The sequence below is a fragment of the Danio rerio genome, chromosome 21 (genome assembly GCF_052040795.2).
Source record: "Danio rerio strain M-AB ecotype USA chromosome 21, GRCz13ab, whole genome shotgun sequence".
NCBI lineage: Eukaryota > Metazoa > Chordata > Actinopteri > Cypriniformes > Danionidae > Danio > Danio rerio.
Genome location: NC_141041.1, coordinates 8,289,859 through 8,315,794, shown reverse-complemented (window position 1 = coordinate 8,315,794; position 25,936 = coordinate 8,289,859). Strand labels below are relative to the sequence as shown.

The 25,936-nt window shown below is 35.4% G+C and overlaps 2 protein-coding genes across 4 annotated transcripts; both read right to left on the bottom strand.

Annotated features, from left to right (window-relative positions):
* Positions 1-2,563: 2,563 nt before the first annotated feature.
* Positions 2,564-8,123, bottom strand: mrps2 (mitochondrial ribosomal protein S2). The gene is given in 4 exon segments (NM_001080693.1): positions 2,564-3,549; positions 5,483-5,612; positions 7,376-7,492; positions 8,075-8,123. Coding segments are annotated over 4 exon segments (795 nt in total). The 5' UTR covers positions 8,100-8,123; the 3' UTR covers positions 2,564-3,026.
* Positions 8,124-8,223: 100 nt separating this feature from the next.
* On the bottom strand, positions 8,224-25,657 carry ppp1r26 (protein phosphatase 1, regulatory subunit 26). 3 transcript variants are annotated; one of them, XM_087300217.1, is made up of 5 exons: positions 25,529-25,657; positions 17,491-20,895; positions 10,099-10,216; positions 9,915-9,964; positions 8,224-8,425 (listed from the first exon to the last, which is right to left on the bottom strand). In XM_087300217.1, the coding sequence occupies exons 2-5, from the start codon at positions 20,826-20,828 to the stop codon at positions 8,422-8,424; spliced, it is 3,510 nt and encodes a 1,169-aa protein (XP_087156343.1). In that variant the 5' UTR covers positions 20,829-20,895; positions 25,529-25,657; the 3' UTR covers positions 8,224-8,421.
* Positions 25,658-25,936: the final 279 nt, after the last annotated feature.

Here is a 25,936-nt window from a genome sequence, read left to right as displayed (position 1 = left end):
TTTCCACATTTTCTGATTGAAGTTGACTCACTGCTCAAATCTTTCCGTATATGTAAAAACAAAAGATGTGTCAGATTCCTGGTTCTATATGAAGAACTGTTGTCTACGGACTCTGATTTGAGGTAGAACGCTTTCCCAATGCTCTTAATTTAATTTCATACACTTTTATACGATTGTAATTTATTCACCCCTTCCTTTGATTTGTTAATCTCTTTTTTTTCTCTTTCTGCAGCTAATGTAATTAGTATTTTTCTTCTTTGTATGTCTCCTATATCGATCTCCTGATTGTGGTTGTACATTTTCATTCTTTAATAATACATTTTTAAAAAAAATCATATTTATATAACTTGACAACAGACATGTCAGACGATTGTTACATTACTCTGTATATACCTCCCCAAGATGTAAAATTTTCTGGACCAATTTCTGATTGCTTTCAATGGAAGAGAGCATGGTTATTACCTGAAAAAGTCAGCATATCCAACAAAATAAGAGAGATACATTTTATATGCATAATGTTTATCCTACAAATTCCCATATTGCTAATTATTTCATATGCTAATAATTTGTCATTATGCTAAATGACATTATTTTTTATCTGTCATTCTTATTTAAACATGATTTAAATTTGTCTATAAAAGATATATTTCTGTATTTCTCGGGTGAAGATCTTATTGTACATTTTTTTTGTGTTACACTGTAAATTTTTTTATACAAAAAAATAAGTTTCTAAAAACAATACCTATTTTTAATACTTTCCTTGTTGAAATTTCGTACAATATTGAATCTCTTAAGCTTATTAATAGTAATAAGAATAATATGTTTCTTAAAGCTTATGAAAATCTTTTTTCTTAATGATTGAGGCTGTATATATTTTTTTCTTCTCTCTCTCTTCTTTCTTATTTTTTGTCATTGTATTTTTTCTTCAATGCAGTGATGTTATTATTTTTGTATTAAAAAAAATTGCAAAAAAAAAATCATATTTATATCTCATACTGAAACTGTTTTTCATTTATTTTGGGAGTGTAACTATGCTGTACAATTTGGGAAACATATTGGATTATTTATTAATGATAATATACAACAAGATGTTTCTGTTACTTTTAAAGAAATTATTTTTGGTTATTATGAATCTGCCCTTACTAAGAGAAATGCTTGTTTCGTTATAAACTTAATTTATTTTCTTTGTAAATTCCGTATCCACAAATGCAAATTTACCAATACTAAACCATATTTTCCTGTTTTTTGCAAGAATTTAGTCATTATATACAATTCATTTCATTATCTAAAAATAAGAAGACAAACAGAACTATTTCATTTTTTAATGACTTTGATTTGTGTACTGTTCTTGATTCTTAAATGTCTCACCCTCAAGTTTATATCATGTTCTTTATTCTTTTTTTCTTCTGTCTTTCTCTCACGTATCTCTTTTTCATTGACAATGTAATGTAAATATATGTGTATATATATATATATGTGTATCCTCTTTTAGACCCTTCTACTACAATGGTAGGAGAATGTTGTTTCTCTGCAACTTCTTCAAATCAGTATGATCAAAATCAGTACAATAAAATATTTTGACTTTATCTCAGGTATTTAATTCAGAAGGCTTGTCTTAATTTTATAAAGAGTTTTTATGCAAGTTTGGTCTCCCTGTAACTCCAAAAAGAATTTTCCATTGTAATGGATGCAATTCCTAAAGGAGTTATAATGCTTTTTAGAGGCTATGGTGAAGCATCTAGTGTGTCATCTGTGCCATTCCACCCCTTGGAAACTTCAGTGGGAAAAATATGTTTTTTGTCACAACCTTCCTCACGTAATTACAAAACTAGCTCTCTCTTTCAAAAAGAAACAGTAACATCCCCATATGTGAAGGTTTTTTGGATGGAAATTTCATTTAAGCTGTTACAGATTTTACCCAGCCATGACATTATTGAAAAGATTCAGTCAGATAAGTCAGATATAGATACATGCTATATATCAGAATAAATGATAATTTTTCTTGTAATGACCAACTAATATTCATTAAAAAGAATTAAAATTTATATAAACAGAGCCCCACAAAATATTATGAACACTAAACCCACTGCGCGAAACTAATCCTTATAGATTTACTTTGTATTTGGGATCCGGTTCCTTTTCATTTCTGACTAATAATAACTATGTCTAAAAACGACTTTGAATCAAGGTGAGCAGTAAACCCTGAACTAAATAACTTTTTATAAGTGTATACATATCCTTTGCAAGTACAAGTTTAGCAGTATTGTTTGTGTCCCCTTCATAAATTGCTCTAGAAGAATTTTTGGTATATTATCCTCCAAAATTACACCTTCCTGAAAATATACATGACACTGAAAAAAGTGTTGCATGCAGAACTGTTGCAAACAATTAGTTTGTGTTGAATTTAAACAAACAAATTAAGTTTAGTAATGTTCAACTTAAGTTGTTTGTTTAAATTCAGCCCAAATAAATTGTTTAAAACCTCTTAACGTAAAGAAATTGAGTAAATCCAAGGAATCATCTTCGAGTAATTTTTTTCAGTGCAAATAAACGTTGCATTATGGAATTTTGAAACTTTATTACAGTCATATAACAGGCAACTAATGGTAATCAATACAATACCAATAAATACCCGGTATTAAGTTTAATTTGTTGAATATTTCATTCTGGGATGGCCTATTTATACAAACATTTTCAAGGGATAGTTCAGACAAAAATGTAAATTTGCTTTTAATCCCTTCACCTTGGGTTATCCAAGATTTAGGTGACTTTATCTGCAGTAGAACATTAAAGTCTTTAGTTGAAGCTGTGCTCCTTGTTAATTCAGAAAATAAATGTCAAGAGCTACCAGAACTTCAGGTATAAAACAAACAACAACAACAACAACAAAAATACATACAAGTAAAACACACTTAATTCTGAACAAATGAAAAATCAGTAAATGATGACAGAATTTTCATTTTTTGGGTGAACTATCCCTTTACGTTGAATATTCTGATTCTCTCACACACATCCTGACCTCTCTCTCAAATCCCCTTGAGAAGCTCCATCTGCCTCCTCTTGTCCTTCGCCCTTTTAATGGTCATTTTGAACAATCGGCAGTACAACTCCATCGCCGCAGGAGTGTCATCATTACCTGGCACCGGGTATGAGATCAGACTGGGGTTGCAATTGGAGTCCACGATCCCCACTGTGGGAATATTCATCTTGGCCGCGTCCCGAATCCCGACGTGCTCCTGGAAGACGTTATTGAGGGTGGAGAGGAACACGATGAGGTCTGGGAGCCGGACGCCAGGATTGTACTGGATGGGAGCGTTGGTGAGGAGTCCGCCTTTCCAGTAGCGCGTGTGAGCGTATTCCCCGCAGTCCCGCGCTGTCGTCTCCACCAGATGAGCGAACTGCCGTCTGCGGCTCACGAACAGGACGACGCCACCTCGAAACGCCACGTGGGCCGTGAAGTTGAGCGCCCGCTGGAGATGATCCACCGTTTGCTCCAGGTCAATGATATCCATGTCCAGGCGACAGCCGAAGAGATACGGCTCCATCAGACTGCAGAGGCATACAGCATTTGTCATGTTTACAAAGGTGAGTAGATAGATGTTGTTGTTGTTTTATTATTATTGCAGTTTTTACTTTATCATTAACTTACTATCATTGTTGTCCTTACCCACCACTGATTGGTTTCGATCTATCTATCTATCTATCTATCTATCTATCTATCTATCTGTCTGTCTGTCTGTCTGTCTGTCTGTCTGTCTGTCTGTCTGTCTGTCTGTCTGTCTGTCTGTCTGTCTGTCTATCTATCTATCTATCTATCTATCTATACTTTTTCAAAAGGCTCTAACCTTTATATCTGTCTGTCTGTCTGTCCGTCTATCTATCTTTCTATCTATCTATCTATCTATCTATCTATCTATCTATCTATCTATCTATCTATCTATCTATCTATCTATCTATCTATCTATCTATCTATCTATCTATCTTTTTCAAACTGTTTTAATCCATCCATCCATCCATCCATCCATCCATCCATCCATCCATCCATCCATCCATCCATCCATCCATCCATCCATCCATCCATCCATCCATCCATCCATCTATCTATCTATCTATCTATCTATCTATCTATCTATCTATCTATCTTTTTCAAACTGCTTTAATCCATCCATCCATCCATCCATCCATCCATCCATCCATCCATCCATCCATCCATCCATCTATCTATCTATCTATCTATCTATCTATCTATCTATCTATCTATCTATCTATCTATACTTTTTCAAACGGCTCTAACCTTTCTATCTGTCTGTCTGTCTGTCCGTCTATCTATCTATCTATCTATCTATCTATCTATCTATCTATCTATCTATCTATCTATCTATCTATCTATCTATCTATCTATCTATCTATCTATCTATCTATCTATCTATCTTTTTCAAACTGCTTTAATCCATCTATCTATCTATCTATCTATCTATCTATCTATCTATCTATCTATCTATCTATCTATCTATCTATCTATCTATCTATCTATCTATCTATCTATCTATCTATCTATCTATCTATCTATTTATCCTTTTTCAAACGGCTCTAACCTATCTATCTGTCTGTCTGTCTGTCTGTCTATCTATCTATCTATCTATCTGGTCCACCCAGTTGGCCCAATGGAGGTGTCTGCTGGTGGATGAAGTTCAATGCCTGTTCGGTCTTTCCAGTGTACAATGTAGATTTATTTTAAATTTAACTCATATCTGGTTTAAAATATTAATATATTTATCTTTTGTTTTATCTGACTCCAATCAGAAAACATTAAGAAGATGATATCAATATATAGTTTAGATAAATGTTTGAACCTTTTGTCTTCGCTCGTAACAATTATATTTGTCCATTCGGGTGCTCATGCCGCTCAGAGCAATGTCAGATGGCGTGCCTCACGGTCGCACTCCTGTCAGTCTTGATTATTAAACAGAGGTAATTGACTAATACTTTTAGATGGCCGCTCCCATGCTTGCTCATTCCAAAATATTTTTGATTAGTCCCGCTTAGATGTACACCCCTGAGTAACGACAATATCATTTCTAATCAGGTGACTGACTGACTGTCTGTCTTTTATTTACAGTTCTGTTTAACAGAAAGAAGTTTTTTTCAGCTAAAAGTGACATTTAAGGGCTTTACTAGGTTAATTAGGCAAGTTAGAGTAATTAGGTAAGTCATTGTATAACATGGTTCTAGACCAGTGGTCCCCAACCCCCGGGCCACGGACCAATCCCAATTGATCCACGGCCCACACAAGAAATCATTCATTATTTCAGCTTTATTTATTATCTGAGTCTGAAAAACAATTTATTTTGAAAAATGAACGTATTCTATTGGTTACGTATCAGTCATCTGACACCAAAATTGAACTCACAAGCAGCAAAATGTGTAAGAAACAGACATCTTTGCAAAGTTGCTTGATGCAATTATACAGAAAGTTACTCACGCATGTCGGCAGCCTTTCTTGTGTCCAAGATGGATGCGGGCATCAAACAGGTCCTTCATGCTGAAGAGCTCCGACAAGTGGAAATAATCCGGCTGAGTGAGGGGTAAGTTGAGGATTTTATCTGTAACATCTGCACATGTAAAACAAGCATACAATTATGAATGTAGAATCAATACTGTACAAGTTACATTCTCATTGTAAGCATGAAATGTTTTGTATAGTTATGCTTGCAAACCTTTTAATAACATCAGAACAACAGTTAAACTGTACACAGGACACATAACAACATTTATTTAAATTTAGCAAAATTTACATTATAGTTTCAGCTAAAAAACTTCATTACTATTCGACTGACGAAAAATAAAAGCCATATACATGATCAGTAAATTAAGTCATTTTTTGCCATTTGCAATTTATTTATTAATGTTTTATTTATTGCATATTAACACCATATCAGCAGGAGTTTTCACACCAACATTAGAAATATATATTAAATGCACAATGAGCAATTATAAAGGAATCTTAATAACAAGAATTATACAAAATAAATAAATAATATTAATAACAACAACACTGACAATAGGTACATCTGCACTTCATTTTTATGTATAACCAACATTAAATATTCTTTGGAAAATACTTAAGTCACTATTAAATTACATTACATGTTTTTCCTCAATACAGTGCAGCTATAATCTACAGCAATACGCATTCAATACTTGATAATTTAACATTACATATTTTTATTATTATATTACATACTATTATTATCGTATTTATGACGATACCAAGTAAAAAAAGTTCATTTCAAGCCCTGCATTAGACTAATATTATTTTTAAATGATTTATTCATTGTTCTGTCATTTACTTACAATGTAAAATTGTTTTAATGTCAAAAATATTACTCATTTTAGCACAAAGAGAGACATGGACTATTGTTTGTTTTAATATTATCTTGTGCTGTATTAATTGGTCACTGAGCAGCAATAACAAAAACACTTTAAAATATAAGTTTTCTTGTGATTTTCTAAACTAGTGGTGTTTAGAAATTAATGAATGCATACAAATCTTGATAACCGTGATTATTTCTCAATCTATAATTGTACAACTAAAATCTATAATCGTTGCATCCCTAGTCACTGACAGAGATAGGAACATCAAGTGTTGTTTAGTATTAAATATTTATTATTATCATTCAGATCGTGAAATATGTGAATTAGCCTTTAAGTTTAAATATATATGTATATGCATGTCATTTAATTAGAAAAGCGGCAGTTTATTTATTTAATACATGGAAACAAAAAAAAAAAAAAACACTTAAACATAGAAAGTGGTTTTTTACTACAGTAAGCAGGTGGGTTGGGCCTATTTGGCTTATTCAGAACTTGGCTATGCCTGTCTATGTAATACAGTGGAATATTAGTATACAACCCATATTAAAAAAACATTTTAAGTGTATTATTATTGAATTACTACTTATAAATGTAATATTAGGATATCTATCTATCTATCTGGTCCACCCAGTTGGCTCAATGGAGGTGTATACACACACACACACACACACACACACACACACACATATATATATATATATATATATATATATATATATATATATATATATATATATATATATATATATATATATATATATATATATACACACACACACACACACACACACACACACACACACACTTAAAAAAAAAAAAAAACCTTATAAGGAGCTGAGAACCCTTAAAACGAAAATCCTAAAATCGCCCCTGGTACCAAATACTTCCATTGCTCACATATACAGTAGTTTACAAATGCATTATAAACAGAAACAGAGTTTCAGGTATTGTGTAAATATGAATCATAACCAGTTAATCATCGAGTGTGAGTCAGACTCACCGGTTTCTATGGTCGCTGCTGCCGGTGAATAAACAGCAGCGGCCGCGGAGCTCAAAGTCTGTCCATGACAGGAGAACACAGCAGCGGCCAACCGAGGACCACGGAGAGCCTGCCTTACTGAAATATCAGTCATATAAATACATCACATTAAATATTGCATACAGTTTTTACAAAGTGCGCTGCAAAACTAGTAATATTTTATTATTATTAATATGCTTTAAACAGATACATGACAATAGAACAAACAATAAAATGCCAGGGTGATACGATACACAATAACAGTACAAAAATTAAATATATAAATAAAATAAACAAACACACACATAAAAACCACATGTATAAATAATTAAAATTCTTACAATTACAAACAAGCAGGCCTATCTATTAGTACTATGTTAAATAGTAACGTTACATAAGTAATTTTAGTTGCTTATAAAACAAAAGTAAAACAGGGTCTTTTGTTGGAAACCTTATAGTTATGAATATGAAACATAATCAACAAAATAAATAGATTAATAACAGCAAGACTAATACACTTGTCATGTCATTTCATACTTATTGTTTGGTGTCATTCAAAATCACGGGTTAGATTTTCAATCTTTACGCAGTATTTACCGCTATTGAAAGATGGTTTACCTGACAAGATGCATTATAATGTACTATAACATAAAATAAAAATAAAAGCACGTTGTATTTCACCTCTAGTTAAGACGCCCGCTGCCATGTTTCCGTTAAGCTCCGCCCACTTGAGACTGAGAACATAGGATTGTGGGCAATGATGTTCCATTCAGTGCTTGGTCTCTGCATTTCGCACAACACGAACTACAAGCACCACAATGACCCAGTGATTTGAACTCATAAAACACTTTATTTAAAACAACCCAGTGTCAATTTTTAAAGTAGTGAACGACTTATGATAAAAATGAAGAACAGTTGATGGAAAATGAGGTAAAAACAACAATTATTCATACATATTCATAAGTATGTGTTACAACATTATGTTAAACTCGGGAACCTCCATCATTGTACTTTCCAGTGGCTTCAGGTTATCTGTAATAAAACAAAACATTAGACACGTTTAACTTAAATTAAAAACTATACTTCAGTTCTTGAGCCAAAAAACAACATCATAACATATTATTATCACCGATTCAATAGATTAGCCATTAGGCCTTTAAGTGTGTATTGAGTAAAATGTTCATTAGTGTTTTATTTTATAAACTATTGACAATAAGAAAAGAATTTTCGAGCATTCATTTGCGAAAAATAACAACAAGCTGTGGAAAAATATGTATACAATACAATACAGTACAATATGTCTTTGTACTCATTTAAACCGAGTCAACAACTGAGTATTGTTTTGGCGTCTTCGGTAGTTTGTTGTTTTTATTCAGTCTCCATTTATTTTCTGACTGTGAAACAACAGCCTGTTTCAGTGTTGACATCTTGAAGACAAACTAAGCAGTGTATTTGTGCCACACGTAGGCCCAATCCCAATTTTTTACCCTTTCCCCTTGGCCCTTGAAACAGAGTGTGGAGGGGAGAAGAGCTTCAACATTTACCCCAAACAAATGGGACAGCACTACAGCTGTCACAGCTACATGTCATCGTGATCTCTTGCTTCATATAAGATTGATGATTGCGACTGCTAGTTATTCCAGCTGGATTTTGTTTTAATATTGATCTTCAGAAAATCTCCGAAGGCAATTACATCATGTTACCATAACGATATAATGTGGCAATAAGATCGTAACTGTACTGTGCATTTACACTGTGGCCATATTCATAGATGTAAACACAAGACAACAACATTATTGTTGAACCAGACACTGTAAAATGGCAACTAAACTATTCTTTCCATCCGGAGCTCCTTCACGGCACTCCACACTTATAAACAATCGCTACATTGGGCTTGCGCCATTCGCGTGGCTCTCGGTCCCGCCCAGACTCATCAGCGCTACCAAGCAGACCAATCACAGAGCTAGCGCTACACATCGTTGCGACTTGTAGTTAAATTTTTTTAAAAGGTACACGTCAGCGATGCTGACGGCCATGGCATAGGGCTATGCGTCAACGCCAAGCATACGTGTGCGTTTGAAGCAGAAGTATAAATCAGCCTTAAGTATGTGAAATGGGACGCAGCACTACGAAATATAAGATGATCAAAGAAATAGAAAGTAAGATTATGGATAAAGAATGAAGAGTTTCTTTGGCATAATCACAATAAATTCTCTCTTTTTTTGTCAAAACTTTTGCAATTTTAATAAAACCTACATGCATTCCTTTAGGGGATAAAACATGACCACATAAAGACACAATACTTTCTATTTGAAAGCAGAGGCTTGGTTTTTTGATATATAAAAAACTTTAGTCCTAGCAGAACATTTTCTGATGGCTGTCAAATTAAGGTGACAATAATCAAAATTGGCCGGCAACCTTTTAAAAACAAATACTGACAGGGAAAGAGTTAACAAACAAAGTATCTAAAGATGTTTTGTATTAACACCTATTGCTTGTGTAAGTGGGGTCAGGTGTTTACCTTAACACACTGACCACAAACTGCAGCCTTCGTTTGACTGTCTGCTTTGCCTACAAAACGAACAAACACACACACGCATAATCAAAATGTCAATTCGGCAGACTATATATATTTCCTTATACTCAAGTGTATCAAATCTGTAAAATCATCCATTTTTAACACAATCTTTCAGCATTTCTCATACCTGTAGCTGCTTTTGAATTCGCATCCGTCTGGTTTTGAATTTCAGACGCCTTTCCGCAGTGTTCAGGGCGATATATGGACTTAACAAGATCCCTGGGTCTATTGATGTAGACAAAGACCTGAAGCAAACATAAGAGAGATTTACACATATAGTGTCTGCATCCATGTGCTGTCAAAAAGGTGAACTTAATCTGATATTAACTATATATTATATCATATAACTGTTATTATAAATTCAAAGCTATTTTTGTTTCTTGAAACACTGTTTAGTCAGAGTATAAATGCACATTAATGCGATTGGCAGACATATGTAAATATATATAATGTTTGCTGCAATTTATTAAGATGCATATGAATTTACTTTCACCTTACAGTTTGAATTAAACAGGATTTGCATGTTCACGTGAAATCCAAAAATGAATATTGCATAGTTTAAAGCATAATTACATAACATAAAATAACATGGTGTCTCCAATTTTGGTGTCTGGATACAGTTATAGATGTACATATGCATATAGACCATTTTAAGGAATGCAAACAAAAAAAAAGGGTCTCAATGTATTTCCTGTTTTACATTTTTAATTTTTATAGCTTCCAAGAATACAAATAGAGCAACATGCTGATCAATAATGTTATGATCGCTGTTTTAACATTATGTTATGATTGAATTGCATTTTATTAATAGTTTGATAAATAGAAAATGTCCATGGGCCAACACAACCACATTAAAATGGTCTATAAAAGCATTTTATATACATATTAACCTTTTCTAGTGCAGTTTTTCAACATTCAGCTTGAGATGACAGAAAAACGTGGCTGAAATAATGTTCTGTCGTCATTCAGCTTACCCGATATATTTATTTTAATGTTGTTTATTGTTACAATCTCCTTGCTGACAAATATTCAAAGATTTTAAAATGACAATTAATTAGCATTTTGGGACTGTCACCAAATGAATCTGAATTAAACAAGTTTTTTCTGAATAAACATAAAACTTTGATGTATCATTAGACTAAATTACATGTTAGTGGGTGTCTTTTGTAAATCACTTAAAAAATGTATGATAGTAAATAATAACCTTATATGCACACGTGTACAGGACAAAAAAACTCAATTAAATATGCTGTGTTCACACCAGACGCGGAACGTGCGGATAAATCACAATATTCGCGCGTAAATAGACGCGTGAACATTTGAATTTACTTGCTTTATTCGAGCGTCAAATCCGCTTCAATCGTAAATTGCGAATTCGTCTGATGGGCAGGGCTTCGGTCTGCCCGGTGACTCTAGCTTCATTGTTAAATGGCTAACATGGATTTTATTGAGAGAATAACTTTGTTCATGTGCTTTATGAAGGCTGAAAAACAGCGTAGATTCGTTTGGAGCAGTGTCCACTAGATCCTTTCAAAGGTGCACCCAGCTCTGTGAGCTCATAAACTTCTCCAGAAACTTAACCTGGATGATGGAAGCATTCAGCGGTGCTTCTGACTGAGCCGAGCCAAGTTTGATCAACTGTTGTCAGTTGTGCAGGAGGATTTTCCCCCGGGACACCAACAACAGGCGCTTTGTCATAATCACGCCCCCATAAAAGCAAGGTCCTAATTGGTTAACGATGCGCGAATGTCCGCTGAAGTTCAGATTTTCGAACTTGAGCATTTCGCGTGAAACATACGTTATTCGCGATGCGTTATTCGCACGTATTGCACCGCAGGGTGTCTATTTGCGTCTTTGCATTGACTTAACATGTAAATCACTCGCGCTTGATGCTTCTTCCGCATCTGGTGTAAATGCTGCATTAGCATTAACTTTTTCGGCTCTATTTTAACAATCTAGGCGCAAAGTCTAAAGCAATAAGGGTGTATCTGAATAAACTTTTGCTATTTTAAGAATGGAAAAATACGCTCTGCGCCCTGGCCCATGGTCTAACAGGGTTGCTTATTCTTTTAATGAGCTATGGGTGTGTTTTGAGCATAAGGTGCACTAATCCAATCAGTCTCATCTCACATTCCCTTTAAAAGTCAGTTGTGTTGCACCATAGTGCATTTGCTTTTTACGTTCCGGACTTTGTAAGTGGAAAAACTGAATGGAAAAAACTGAACGCTTTACTAGCAAGAAAACAAGAGCATCTGCAGCACGAGAATAAAGAATGAGCCTCCTCCATTCAGCCTCTTTACTTTCTCTTTACTTTACTCGTTTACTTTAATGGGGTAAGGAAACTGTGTTGTACTCACTCCACTGAAGACATCCATTAGCCTACATATTCAATTTAGTTTGTTAAGCACAAAGATTTGTGTCAAAACTATTTATAATTCAGTTCTACTTTCCAGCAAACGAATAAATGAACAATAATAATAAAGTGTGGTCAAACAACTCAGTTATATCCAAACACACTCTTCAAACCCAATAGGTGGACAAATCTAAACTTGTTTTTATTAAAACAAATATAAATATGCATATAATAAATAATACTGAAAATAATGATAACATTATAAAAATGCAGATTGTCATGAATAAACTAAAAAAAGCCCCCCGACATAAAGAAGGCATGGAGGCAGTGGTTTATATATATCTATGTAATAATTTTTTTGTAACATTTTAATCTTTTAATTATTTTCATTTGTGAAGATGTTTGTATATTGCTGTACATCTTTTGTGTACTAAGCCATGTGTATGCATTTGGACCTACATAGGCGCATGTAACACAATCTGTCTTGGACTTTTCAGTTCCTCAAAACAGCACCACGCCAACGATGTGCCTTAACACACCTCCTTTCTTTCTAGACCAGCACACTCATGAGTCCACAAAGTGGTGTAAATGAATTTGCTATTTAACCAACAAGGCACAAAACTAGAAAATTAGGGTTGCGCTGGTCTGAAAATAGCAACAAATCGCTTCATACACGTCTTACGCCGGGTGTATGATAGGGTCCTTTGTCTTTGACCATTATGCATCATTAATTTCTACCAACACTGCTTAATTAGTCACCAATATATTATGAAATCACATTGATGCAACAAAATGCATAAAGACACTAAATAAAATTGTATATTCACTTCACATTGCATTCATAAGATATCACACAGTCTTTACATTTTGACAGCTGAAAAACATTCGACAGGACAAAACTGCATCCAAATAAAAATATAAAAGTAGACTAGCATTAGCACCACTTAAGTCAGACATCTGTGAGAAAGGAAGTCACTTTAAGGAAACTTTTATAATAAGCTACAAGAGAGGAAGCCATGTAAAATACTGATTAGAAACAAACATATAATTAAGATATACATCCAAACATTTATTTAAGAAACATACAGCCTTGTGTGTCAAAGTCAATTTTTATTATACATCTTGAAAGATACAGTCTGAGTTTTTCTCTGTGCAGAGGACCAAAAAAAAAACTTTCTTTTTTTAATAATTTTTGCAAAATATTTATGAAAACTGGCAATGCCCAGCATAGTCAGCATGAGTCTGTACTTTCTTCTCTTCTATAAACAAAAATAAATAACATTCTTTTCACATTGGAAACACCTACATATAATAAGCAACTGAAACAGGAACTAAGAAACAGGTGCAGAGAAAGAGAGATGAGGGAGGTGTGACTTTTGATAAGTATGCAAATATGTGCAAAAAGACACTGAGAGAGCTTTCTTATATGTACAGTCTGATATAAATGTCTTGTACGTCCAGTGGTATAAAAATAATAGCCTAATTGTGAAAAAAAATCTAACTAAATACATAACAAATGTTAAAAGGGCACACCAGAGGCAAAAAATGCATGTGTTGAGGGCACATTAGTAATTCAAAGGTTAAAAAAGTAAAGGTTATAATAGTTGCTAATGGCATTATTTGTGTACAATTTTTCAGTAACACTTTACTTTAAGATTTTATTATTCAATGTATTTACTAACATGAACAAACAATACATTACAGTATTTATTCATCGTTATTAACATTAATGACAATACAAAATTAACAAGCACTTTGGATTTTAATAATGCATTAGTAAAGGTTGAACTGTGATTAATAAATACTGTACAAGTATTGTTCATTCTTAGTTTGTGTTGGTAAATACATCAGCTTAAACTCATTCATTCACTTTCCTTCGGCTTAGCCTTATTCATCAGAGATCGCCACATCCGAATGAACCGCCAACTTATGCAGCATATGTTTTAAACACCCAAACACTCTCACACACTACGGCCAATTTCATTCATTAATTTTCCTTCGGTTTGGTCCCTTTATTAAAGGTCGCCACATTGGAAGAAACGACCAACTATTCCCGCTAATGTTTTACACAGCGGATGCCCTTCCAACTGCAACCCAGTACTGGGAAACACCCAAACACTCTCACTCATACACTACGGCCAATTTTGTTTACCCAATTCACTTATACTGCATGTGTTTGGACTGTGGGGGAAACTGGAGCACCCGGAGGAAACCAACACGAACACGGGAGAACATGCTAACTCTACACAGAAATGCCAACTGGCCCAGCCCAGGCTCAAACAATCGACCTTCTTGCTGTAAGGCGACAGTGCTAACCACTGAGCCAAACCTAAGTGAAGTTTATTCATAAACTAATTTCGAGAGGATCACATGCTCATGATTGCTTGCGGCTGGTCCCGCATTATTCAATTTATGATTCACCAATCAGACAGTTCCTAAGCCACTATAAATACCCTAATTTCCATATAACAGCCATCTTCATTTTGAAGAAGCCCCCTTCCACCCCTACTCCTCATTTCCTAGAAGTGTGGCACGGTGGCCCAGTGGTTAGCACTGTTGATTCACAGCAAGAACGTTACGGGTTCTAGTCCTTACCAAGCTGGCCAATGTTTCTGTGTGGAGTTTACATGTTCTCCCTGTGCTCACGTGGGTTTCCCCCGAGTTCCTCCCACTGTCCAAAAACATTCAACTTAAGTTAACTGACTTATCCAAATCAGCACCATAGACATGCTCCTAGTCAGTAGTTATCGCTTAAGAGCAATCTCTATCTGTTCATTAGCTACTACAGCAGGGGAGTTCTCGAGATCTACCTGAGCTCAAACTCACCTCTTGCCTTGCAAATGGGAGGGACCCCCAGGCTGAAGGATCTTATGAGCTCAGGGCTCTCTCCCAGGACAGCATGCCAAACAAGCTTCATAATCAATCATCAGCTAAGTGTAAACTCTTGAAAACTAACTATTGGAATCTTATTGTAAAGTGTGACCAAAATATAATAGCACATTAATGTCTGCTTTTCATACACAATCATACATCCTTTAATAGAACAATTTGCAGATGAATGGCACTATATTAAAATAAATTCATCCTGCTTGTGTTTCACAAATGAAGCCCATCTTAGTCACTCAGTGTTGCACTGAGGAAATTTTCCAGATTTAGAAATCTCCTTATACATGACTTAAAAGTGATTATAATTACGGTATCGGAGGTTGTGATGTTGATCAACTGTAGACAAGATTTTTACCATAAATGTAGATCTTAAAAACCATTCGTCATCTGAAAATGAGCTGTTGCACATAAAAATTGCTTAATTCTCTTGGGCATTACATTCTGCAGTCTTTCAGTTTACCACAAGAATTGCATTTACCTGTTAGCTATGATGTGCAGCAAGGTTGTTACGATACTGGAACTTGGTACCATATAGTTGAAATTTTAAAAACGGACATTTCCCACTAGGGTTGGGCGATATGGCAAAAATGTGATCTTGATGAATTCTTTTTCATATTGAACAATGATGTATATTTCAATAGCAGTTGTCAATGCTTTTACATTTAAAAGAGTATCTCAAAAATGAATGAAGCCACAAAACTTAAAGGGTCTATTAAATAATGGAATCAGTGGGCGATCATTTTTGGCGGCTAAAAATTCGGTCCATCTCTAATATCAACACATGTCTAGATTCCCATTGTTGCACATTTCTGCTGTGTGGTTGGCTCTTGGATCAATATGGAGTAAAAAAGTCCAGAGCTTATCACTGTTATTGACATACATTTTATTGCGATTCGTTATAATATTGTTTATTGGCCCAACCCTATTTCCCGGTAACATTTGAGCGATGTCGAGCACATTCTTAAACATTTGCTATTGTGTTCAAATTTATCAGCAGAAATGACCGTGATTAGCTGTGAAGGTAATAGTTCACCGAACTCACCACTGTTTATTGAATGCAACCACAGAAAAAGGGATACTGGATCATTTTATTGCCATGATTCATCAGCGGATCGCTCATATGCCAGCTTGTAGACCAGGGGTGCCCAAACTCAGTCCTGGAGAGCTGATGTCCTGCAAATTTTAGTGCCAACCCCAATTAAACACACCTCAACCAGTTAATCTTTATAGGTATACTAGAAACTTCTAGGCAGGTGTGTTGAAGGAAGTTGGAGCTAAACTATGCAGGACACTGGCCCTCCAGGACAGTCTTTTATAGACAAACCAGCTGATCGACTTGACTTTGAAATGATCCAGTGCCCTTGTATCAGTGTTCACACTAAGTAAACAGCGATGAATTCGGTGAACTGATGACCTTTAGAGCCAATCACTGTCATTTCTGTTGAGCACACAAACACAATGGCAAATCAGCAGCGTTTAAGAACTAGCTCAAAAGTGCTCGAATGGTTGCAGGTGATGGACGTTTTTAATATATCAGTATTGATTGGTATCAAATTCCAATATCGTCACCACCCTAATGTGCAGAAAAACAAAATCTGATCAATCTACTTTTTTAAAACCCGGGAAACTATTTAATATGTAAACCCACCAATAACATGGTCATAAATCTTTTCATAAGCCGTCATTTACTTTTTATAGTCTTGAATATGACAATCTAAAAACGATACGAATCTGAAAAAGTCGTCAAGCAAAGTTCATAAAGCAGAATCCATTCAGAAATGCTGCAGAGAAAATACAAGACAAAAACAATAAACAAGTTTAATCTCTTTTTATGACATCGCGTCTGCTTTTAAATATATTTATAAATGTACAAACATACAAAAAAAAAAAGAGAGGATGTGGTACACTTAAAGACTCCTACATGACGTCCCTTGGAACCTAAACAATACAGTACAGAAAGACAGAAATGATGATAATGCAGGATGAACTCCAGCGCCGCAGTCCGTCAGGCTAATGCTAAAATAATCAGCTAATGTTTAACGCCGAAGAAAAATTTCGGCTGAATGTTTGGAAAGATCTTTCAAAATACCTGTGGGTCATCAATAAATCCATCCGAACTAATGACCAACACACTCATTAAATCACCTCAATCAAAGACAATTTGTTCAGAAAGTTTTTTGCATCTTAGATGGATCAACAGCATGGATATGCATTGGGATTCCCCCCATCCCGATCACTGATATGTGTGTGTATTTGGAAAGAACAAATATAGGTACTCACTGATTATTGGTCTGCTTGCTCGTGTCTTTTGTCTTCTGATCTTTCCTTTCCTCATCTGACTCTACATCTGTCTCATCAATACATTTCTCTTCCTCATCTTCCTTGCTAACACTTCCTCCCTCCCTTTGTGTTTCTCCTAAACTTGCAGTGGCCTCAGTTTGGCTGACCTGCAGGCGATTCGTAGCCTGAAATAACACAGCCTGGTCCCGTTGAACCTGAATTACACTAACGCCCTGGCGGGACTGCAGTTCTGGCGAGGGCTGGCACAGATGTGAGGTGCTGAAGGATATGTGTGGTCTATCAGAGAAATGTCGGTCCCTTTTCAGGCGGTTATGCATGTAAACGCCCTCTGTCCTGCTCAACGGAGGTACAGAGGTTGAAAGGTCAACAGCAGGGGAATTAATCTGAGTTTTCGAGAGAGGCGAGGGACAAAGGGAAGTAATGACTTCCCTCAAAGGTATCCTTGGGGCTGACCTACTCTGGTGGCTGATGGGAATGTCATTACTGTTTCTTGAGGAAGATTCACTCATTCTGTTGTTAACAGGCCTCATCAGGAACAGGTTCTGGTGCTGGTGACCCAACGGCCGAGCAGTTTCTGAGTTCACACATGGTGGTGTGAAGGAATTAGGTTTGATGACATGACCTGTCGGAGTGTCCTTGCCTGTCTGGCAGCTGCCATTCGTTGGATCTCTTGGAGCAGAGTTCTCAGGTTTTTGACTTTCAGTCCTCCTGAATCCCATTATGCAAGAGCTGCCTGGTGTCAGGACTGGTCCCTTGTTGAGTTCTGCAGGTGTTTCTGTAGATTTTGTGGACGTACCTGTGAGTTCAGTCTTCCAGAGTCTCCCGGAGGTTGATGTCGCAGCAGATACTGGAGTTTCAGTTTGAGTCTTTTGAAGATCTGGATTTTCCTCAGTCTCTGCAGATGAGGAGTTGATGCCCTTCTCCTCACTTTTAATGTTTGTGGTTACAGGTGCGGACACCTTAGCTCTTTCAGCTAGAAATCTCCTGATCTCTCGCTCAATGCTGTCATCGCTGTCCACATCACTGTCGTCATCTGCATGCAGACTTGGTGAAAGTGTGTCTCCACCTGGGGCTGAGGAAATCCCTCCATTCCCGGTCACCTTGTCAGTCTGCGCAAGGCTTTTAGAAGGCTTGAAGTTTTGAACCTCACATTTGCCTTTAGCTGGTTTGCTTTTAGGCACCTTGTCATTTTTAGCCTGAATGTTCAGGGATTCTTTCCCACCTTTCAAGATGCTAGATTTAACAAGCTTGTTGAGTGGGATACACTTCTGCTCGGTTAAAGGCTTCTGCTTTTTTATGGCATCCAAAGATGACGCCTCAAAAGGTTTGTCACTTTTTCTCGCCTTCACGTCCCTTACCTTCTTCTTGACTTTTTTCTTCGTCTTGAGTAGGTCTTTAATTGCTGCATCTAAATCCTCGTCACTGTCCAAGGAGCTGCTTTTGTCACTGCTGTCGTTTCTCTCAGAGCCGATCGCAGCCTTTGGGCTGGATGCACTACAAGAGGAAACGTTGTCTTTAGTTACATGATCTGCACCCTTGCGAGGAGGAGAGTTCTGTTTCAGTTTGCTATTTTTCACACTACTTGAATGTGACATCGCAGTGGGAGTGGTAGAAAGTTCAAGTCTGGTGGAGTCACTGTGGATCAGAGGTGTCCCAGGAGGCTCCTCTTTAACATTCAAAACCATGTCTTGATCTCTGGAAAGTTTGCATTGTTCCTCTTTGAACTTGCGCTTTTTTGACAAGGAGAGTCGGACTCCTTTATTCGGTTGGATTTCTTTCAGCTTCTTCTTTGGCTCTTTACTCGATGAGGGATCTTCTGAAGCTGGTGGAGGTGCGCCTGCTGTCGCTGGAAGCTCTTTGTTCATCATTGCTTTATGCTCCAAAAATTTCCTTATCTCTTGTTCAATGCCGTCCTCACTGTCAATGGAGCTCTCATCGCTTTTATCTTCAGGAGGTGCAACAGGGGTGATCGCTGGCATCGGAAGCAAATTTCTATTAGCAATGCTTAAGCTGGACTCAAACACTTCAGGCATGACAGTTTTGGAGATGTCCAGAATGGCCTCTGCGCACATTAGTTCAGCAGTGTTGACCTTCAGACTGGAGTGGATCTGATGTTCTGTCTGGGCTTGTTTTGGGTTTATTGGGGAAGCTGTAAAGGTTTTTGCTTTAGCGGGCTGTGATGTACACTTGTTCAGAAAGTGGCTTACGGACAGTGGTGTTGGGAGATTAGTTGACTTATTGGTTGACAATTTCTTTATGTTGTTCTTCTTAGACAGCACTTTGAGTGGTTGGGTGCTTATGCGTTCTGGAGAAGCAACGGCTGGTTTGCTATGTTGTGCAGGCACAAGTTGGGCAGGTTTGAGAAGACTTTTATTTTTCTTCTGCTTGTGTTTTTCCTCCTTGAAGCGACGGATGGCTTCCTCGATTCCTTCATCGCTGCTCGAATCAGAGTCCTTCATTTTTTGTGGAGATCTCTGTGCATCTCTATCACCTTCCTGCTTTTCTTTTTTTTCCTGCTGAAATCTCTGAATCTCTTCTTCAATTCCATCATCGCTGCTTGAATCGAGCCATTCCTCTTCCTCTTTAATGACCAGACGCGGTGGAGACTTGTCCATCTCAGAAGACGAGGAGGATCCTTTTTTAGCTCTGGGTGGAGGAAGACTTTTTAAAGGCGAAACTTTACTCGCGTCTGCTTTCTTAAAGGGATTTTCTTTGCTCAGCTGCTTCTTTTTGACTTTCTTTTTTAAGGCCACCATCCCGCTTGAGAGTCTCTGGATATGATTGCTAGCAGTCAGCACCTTAGCGCTGCTGGAATGTGTCTGTTGTTTCGGAGCATCTGGTTCCCTTCGCTGAAGTTTGGGCGCTGGGGGTGAACTTGTCACTGGATCCCCTTTGCGCTTGTGGTCCACCTTCTCCTTTAAATACTCCTGTATGGCCTCCTCAATGCCTCTGTCCACAGAGTCATCACTATCTGAATCATCACCAGTATCAGACCTGTTGTTCTGCAGCTTAGCGTCTGACCCTGATCGCCGGGTTCTCGTCGACATGTCCATGAGTCGCATCTGACCCTTGTAGCCAGCCTCGTGACTGGAATGAGCAGCCTTTTCAGCCTGCTCGTTTTCACTCATGCCCGAAGACTGGGTACTGTGAAGGCTCTCAATTATCATCTGGATCTTCTGTGGGAACGGGGTGCCACTAACTGAGGCAAGGTCGCTGTCGGAGGCACTGTCATTGAAATAGAGAGGCAGGCTGCAGCTCTTACTGGACCTCCATTCTGAATGAATAGCCACAGCCGGAGGAACTGTCTTCAGGAACATTCTAGATAGTCAGAATGGAAAGGATGCAGGTGCATGGGGAAGCTCCACCAGTGATCTTGTTTACATCCTGAAAGAAAGAAGCAGAAATCTTCATTTAAAACATGTAATTGTAAAAACATTCCTTCAGTTGTGATGTTTTTTCTTTTGCAGCGGGTTATAAATGCATCAAAATGTTTTTGAGCAAACTTTTCTGTAATCTTAGTAGTGCTGATTTAATACATGTTGGAGACATACCCCTTATATCCATGCACACTAAATCGCCCTTCAGCCGCATTTATTTGAGAGCGCACAAGAAAATCTGCGCTTGAGCAGCGTATATTTGAGGGCATGCAACAGTTATGTGCACTAACAGAGGTAATCGGCACGCAAGCAAAGAGATTCACATGCTCGTGCTACTTAAATGCGATTCTCGACTTGAATACGCTATATGATTTTTAGGAGCATTATAGTTTGTCAAACTTATTTGGAGTAGGCCTGTCACAATATAAATTTTGTCGTATGATATATTGCACAAAAATATATTATGATAACAGACATTAATGTCATTTTAAGACCATTTAATGTCAGTAGACAATATAATATCATCAAAATGCACATAAACACATAATATTCAATTTAATTATAGTTATTTGAACAATTTAATAATTAGACATTGGAATCAGAATGTGAAAACATATCCTAAATAAATGATAATAAATTTTAAAAAAGTGCTAAATGAAAAGTAAAAGAGGCTGCGATATCAGCTACCAGATCTATTTTCAGTTGTCAGACACCCACATGAAAATATACTATAGTAATTTATAGTAAATACTATAGTGTTTTTTTAACCATACCGACACCTACAATAGAGGTAGAGATTTTGTGTAACCAACTTAGATAATTCTAGAATTTGTTTCATTGGTGATATATATATATATATATATATATATATATATATATATATATATATATATATATATATATATATATATATATATATATATATACACACACACACATATATATATATATATATATATATACATATACATATATATATATACATATATATATATATATATATATATATATATACATATATATATATATATATATAAATATATATATATATATATATATATATATATATATATATATATATATATATATATATATAAAAAAAAAATATATATATATATATATATATATATATATAAATATATATATATATATATATATATATATATATATATATATATTTATATATATTTATATATATATATATATATATATATATATATATATATTTATATATATATATATATATATATATATATATATAAATATATATATATATATATATATATATATATATATATAAATATATATATATATATATATATATATATATATATATAAATATATATATATATATATATATATATATATAAATATATATATATATATATATATATATATATATATATATATAAATATATATATTTATATATATATATATATATTTATATATATATATATATATATATATATATATATATATATATATATATATAAAAAAAATATATATATATATATATATATATATATAAATATTAAAAAAAAAAAAAATATATATATATGTATATAAAAAAAAAAAAAATATATATATATATATATATATATATATATATATATATATATATATATATATATATATATTGCATCATAAAAAACGATTAAGGTCATGTCCACGTAATGTGAGATAAGTCGATATCTTGATTATCGTGACAGGCCCAATATAGGGTTTTAAAAACAAATTTCAGTTTTTTCCATTTTGAATTAAAAGGCTGAATTTGGGGAATATGGTTTGAATAGGATTAACTGGGGATGTATGAAATCATGCTAAATACGTTTCTGAATATGAATCTAAATTAATCTACAAAACTTGAAAATTATGTTTACATATATAGATAAAATCCGTGTTATAAGCCCCCCTTTAAATTTGTTTTTCTTTTTAAAAACATTTCCCAAATGATATTTAAGAGCAAGGAAATTTCCACAGTATGTCTGATAATATTTTTTTCTTCTGGAGAAAGTCTTATACGTTTTATTTCAGCTAGAATAAAAATAGTTTTTATTATTTTAAAACCATTTTAAGGTCAATATTATTAGCCCCTTTAAGCTATATATTTTTATTGTCTACAGAACAAACCATCATTATACAATAACTTGCCTAATTACCCTAACCTGCCTAATTAATCTAATTAAGCCTTTAAATGTCCCTTTAAGCTGTATAGAAGTGTCTTGAAAAAGATTTAGTAAAATATTATTTACTGTCATCATGACAAAGATAAAATAAATCAGTTATTAGAGAAAAGTTATTAAAACTATTATGTTTAGAAATGTGTTAAAGAAATCTGCTCTCCTTTAAACAGAAATCAAGGACAAAAATAAACAGGAGGGCTAATAATTCTGAGTTCAACTGTATCTTTATTATAACTTATATATTATATTTTATTTCCCAGGGATGGGTTGCGGCTGGAAGGGCATCCGCTGCGTAAAAACTTGCTGGATAAGTTGGCGGTTAATTCCGCTGTGGCGACCCCGGATTAATAAAGGAACTAGGCCGACAAGAAAATGAATATATAATATTAAAATGTTACAACAGTACGACCTGCTTCCACATAAAGCTACAACTCAAACAAATAGTGTTATAATAATTTACACAATTTAGTTTGAGGTTTGTTATTTAAATGTGTGAATTATATTTTAAAAAAAGTGATTCACATTAGATCAAATAGATGTACGCTAGGCATGAGCCGGTATAAAATTCTGACAGTATGATAACCTTAGATAAAAATATCAAAGTATCACTGAATTATGATTACTGCTCTAAAATATGCTCTTTTTAAATGTCTGGGTAAAAAACAGAAACTTTTCCCTTTTAAACACAATATATTTTATTTTGAGAAACTTTTACATTTTTTGGAGCAGTAAACATGCAGGCTAAATAATTCAAATGAATTATTGACTTCTGCTGCCTCATTAGTTTCAAAAACACAGATTTCATTACAATTTAAAGCGGCATCTTTGGATATCTTTTTTGCTGGAGATACTGTTGTCCTAAAAATCTTTAAAACAAACAAACAAGAAGCTTACATATACTGTAGGAACACTACAGCAAAAAAATATAGCCGGTTTAAAACCTTGACTTTTCCAAACCGCCATACACCTTGAAAACAGCTACCATCCCATGCCTATTGCATGCAATTAAAGGCAGTCCTGTCACAAAAAAGCATAGCCTTTTACAAAATTATAGATGGGCTGTTCAACCTCCAGGGCGAATAAGTAGGCCCACAACTCAAATATGGTGAACAACATGACGGGTAACAGTAGAGAAATAAAATGTTCTAAATGCAACTAATCTTATATTCCTGTATTGTATTTTTAATCACACAATTGATTACTTGGTTGAATGGCTATTAATATGAATGCTAACCTTTAATATAGTGTGTGGGCAGGGGTAACTTTGTTGCTAGGTTTGTGACTGCAGCCCATCTAGTGCAGTATGAGTGCGCTTATGAACTGATTATTTTAGAGAATCAACACTTATGCATCAGATAGAATGCTTACCAAATCAATCTGAATCACTGAACTGTAAATTATTAATTTTATTACTATACGCAAAGGTCTGTCGGTGTTTTGTTTCCTTTTAGTGTATTTGGTGGCTAGCTGTTCACTTGACAACGTGTACAAAATAAAATGTGTGTATTCATAAATCAACTAATTAAATTATACACGTTCAATATTTTTACGTAATAGTTAAAAAAGTCAAATTATCGTAATTATTGCATTTATACCGCCCTGTTTGTAGTGTGTGACATTTTAAAAATCATCATCTCTTCACATGGTAACCGATGAGGAAAATGCATACGATAATACTCCACTTATCTCTCTCAGCTAAAATTCTATAACAATCACTCACGTGTAAATATTAATAAACCAAAATCGCAATCATAACGGCTGCAGTAGGTTACGTTAATTAAGATTCCAAATCCTAATTTCTACGTGTGCACGGCTAGGCTACATGCATCAACGCTGGAGCGGTGCAGCAGCCGAGGCCCCTCCGCTGCCTTCACCCCCTTCATCCCTTCAGACAATAAAACTCCCGTAAGTTGTTACAAAATATCTCCTTGCAGAATTAACCCACAATGAAACTCCCACCAAATGGAGACATTGAATCTTCTTTACAATTCAATTGCTGAAAGTTATAGTGTTTCTCCAGCTTGTGAGAGCCGCCGACAGAGCTCCGTCTCACCGGGCTGTCCCTACACGCTGCTCGCGGCTCTGCCTGCACCCGCGACCGGGGCGCGGAGCTAAGAGACACCGTAGAGGAAACCAGCGTCTCCCGCCGGCCGGCCACGGTGTCTCTGGCCGTGTTTACACCAGTCTGCTGTCCAAAAAGATATGTTAAAGGGAACTTCAGTGGTCTTGTTTACATTTACGAAAGCAGACCCCCTAAAATGCATCACAGAAAGGGAAGGAGGAAAGCTAAAGTTCGCCTCGAGACGAACATCTAGGGCTCGCGGGGCCTCGCCACTTCTCGCCGGTTATTCCGCAAAACCTTCTTTGTATTGTGTGTGTTTACCGAAAAAATAGCTAATGCTCACAGAAGTAACTGCCCTATGCATGCACGCCGCGGGAAACATGATGAGACTCACCTTACGACAGATGAACAGCTGTTGCGTTTAATTTCCAGCGTAAGAGATTCGGCTTTTGTGATTCTTAGCACATTTTTGGAGTGTCCACACACGGGAGTGGACGGACGGGCGCGCGCACCCCTTCTGCCTTCCGACTCTTACCTCCAGAAATCACTTAAAGACACAGTACTGCGGAGCACACTGGATTTGGGATGGAGAGTTAATGATGGAGTCAGAGATGGTGTGTATTGTCATTATACATGGGATTACAAAACTACACCGTAAAAATACTTAAACAAAAATTGAGGCAACTATTTGCATCGGCCTTTTGACTATTTCAAACTCGTTTTATTTTAGTTTGTCCCAGAGGCGATTTTAGGATTTTCATTTTAGGGGGGCTTAGCTTTTAATAAGGTTAACAAAAAAATT

What these genes read in the sequence shown, in the direction of transcription:
- ppp1r26 (XM_087300217.1), bottom strand. Translation starts at nt 20,828, where the DNA reads ATGTTCCTGAAGACAGTTCCTCCGGCTGTGGCTATTCATTCAGAATGG. An exon ending in AGCAAGCAGACCAATAATCA is followed by an intron (nt 10,217 to 17,490) that starts GTGAGTACCTAT and finishes TGTTTGCTTCAG; the next exon opens with GTCTTTGTCTACATCAATAG. An exon ending in GAATTCAAAAGCAGCTACAG is followed by an intron (nt 9,965 to 10,098) that starts GTATGAGAAATG and finishes TTCGTTTTGTAG; the next exon opens with GCAAAGCAGACAGTCAAACG.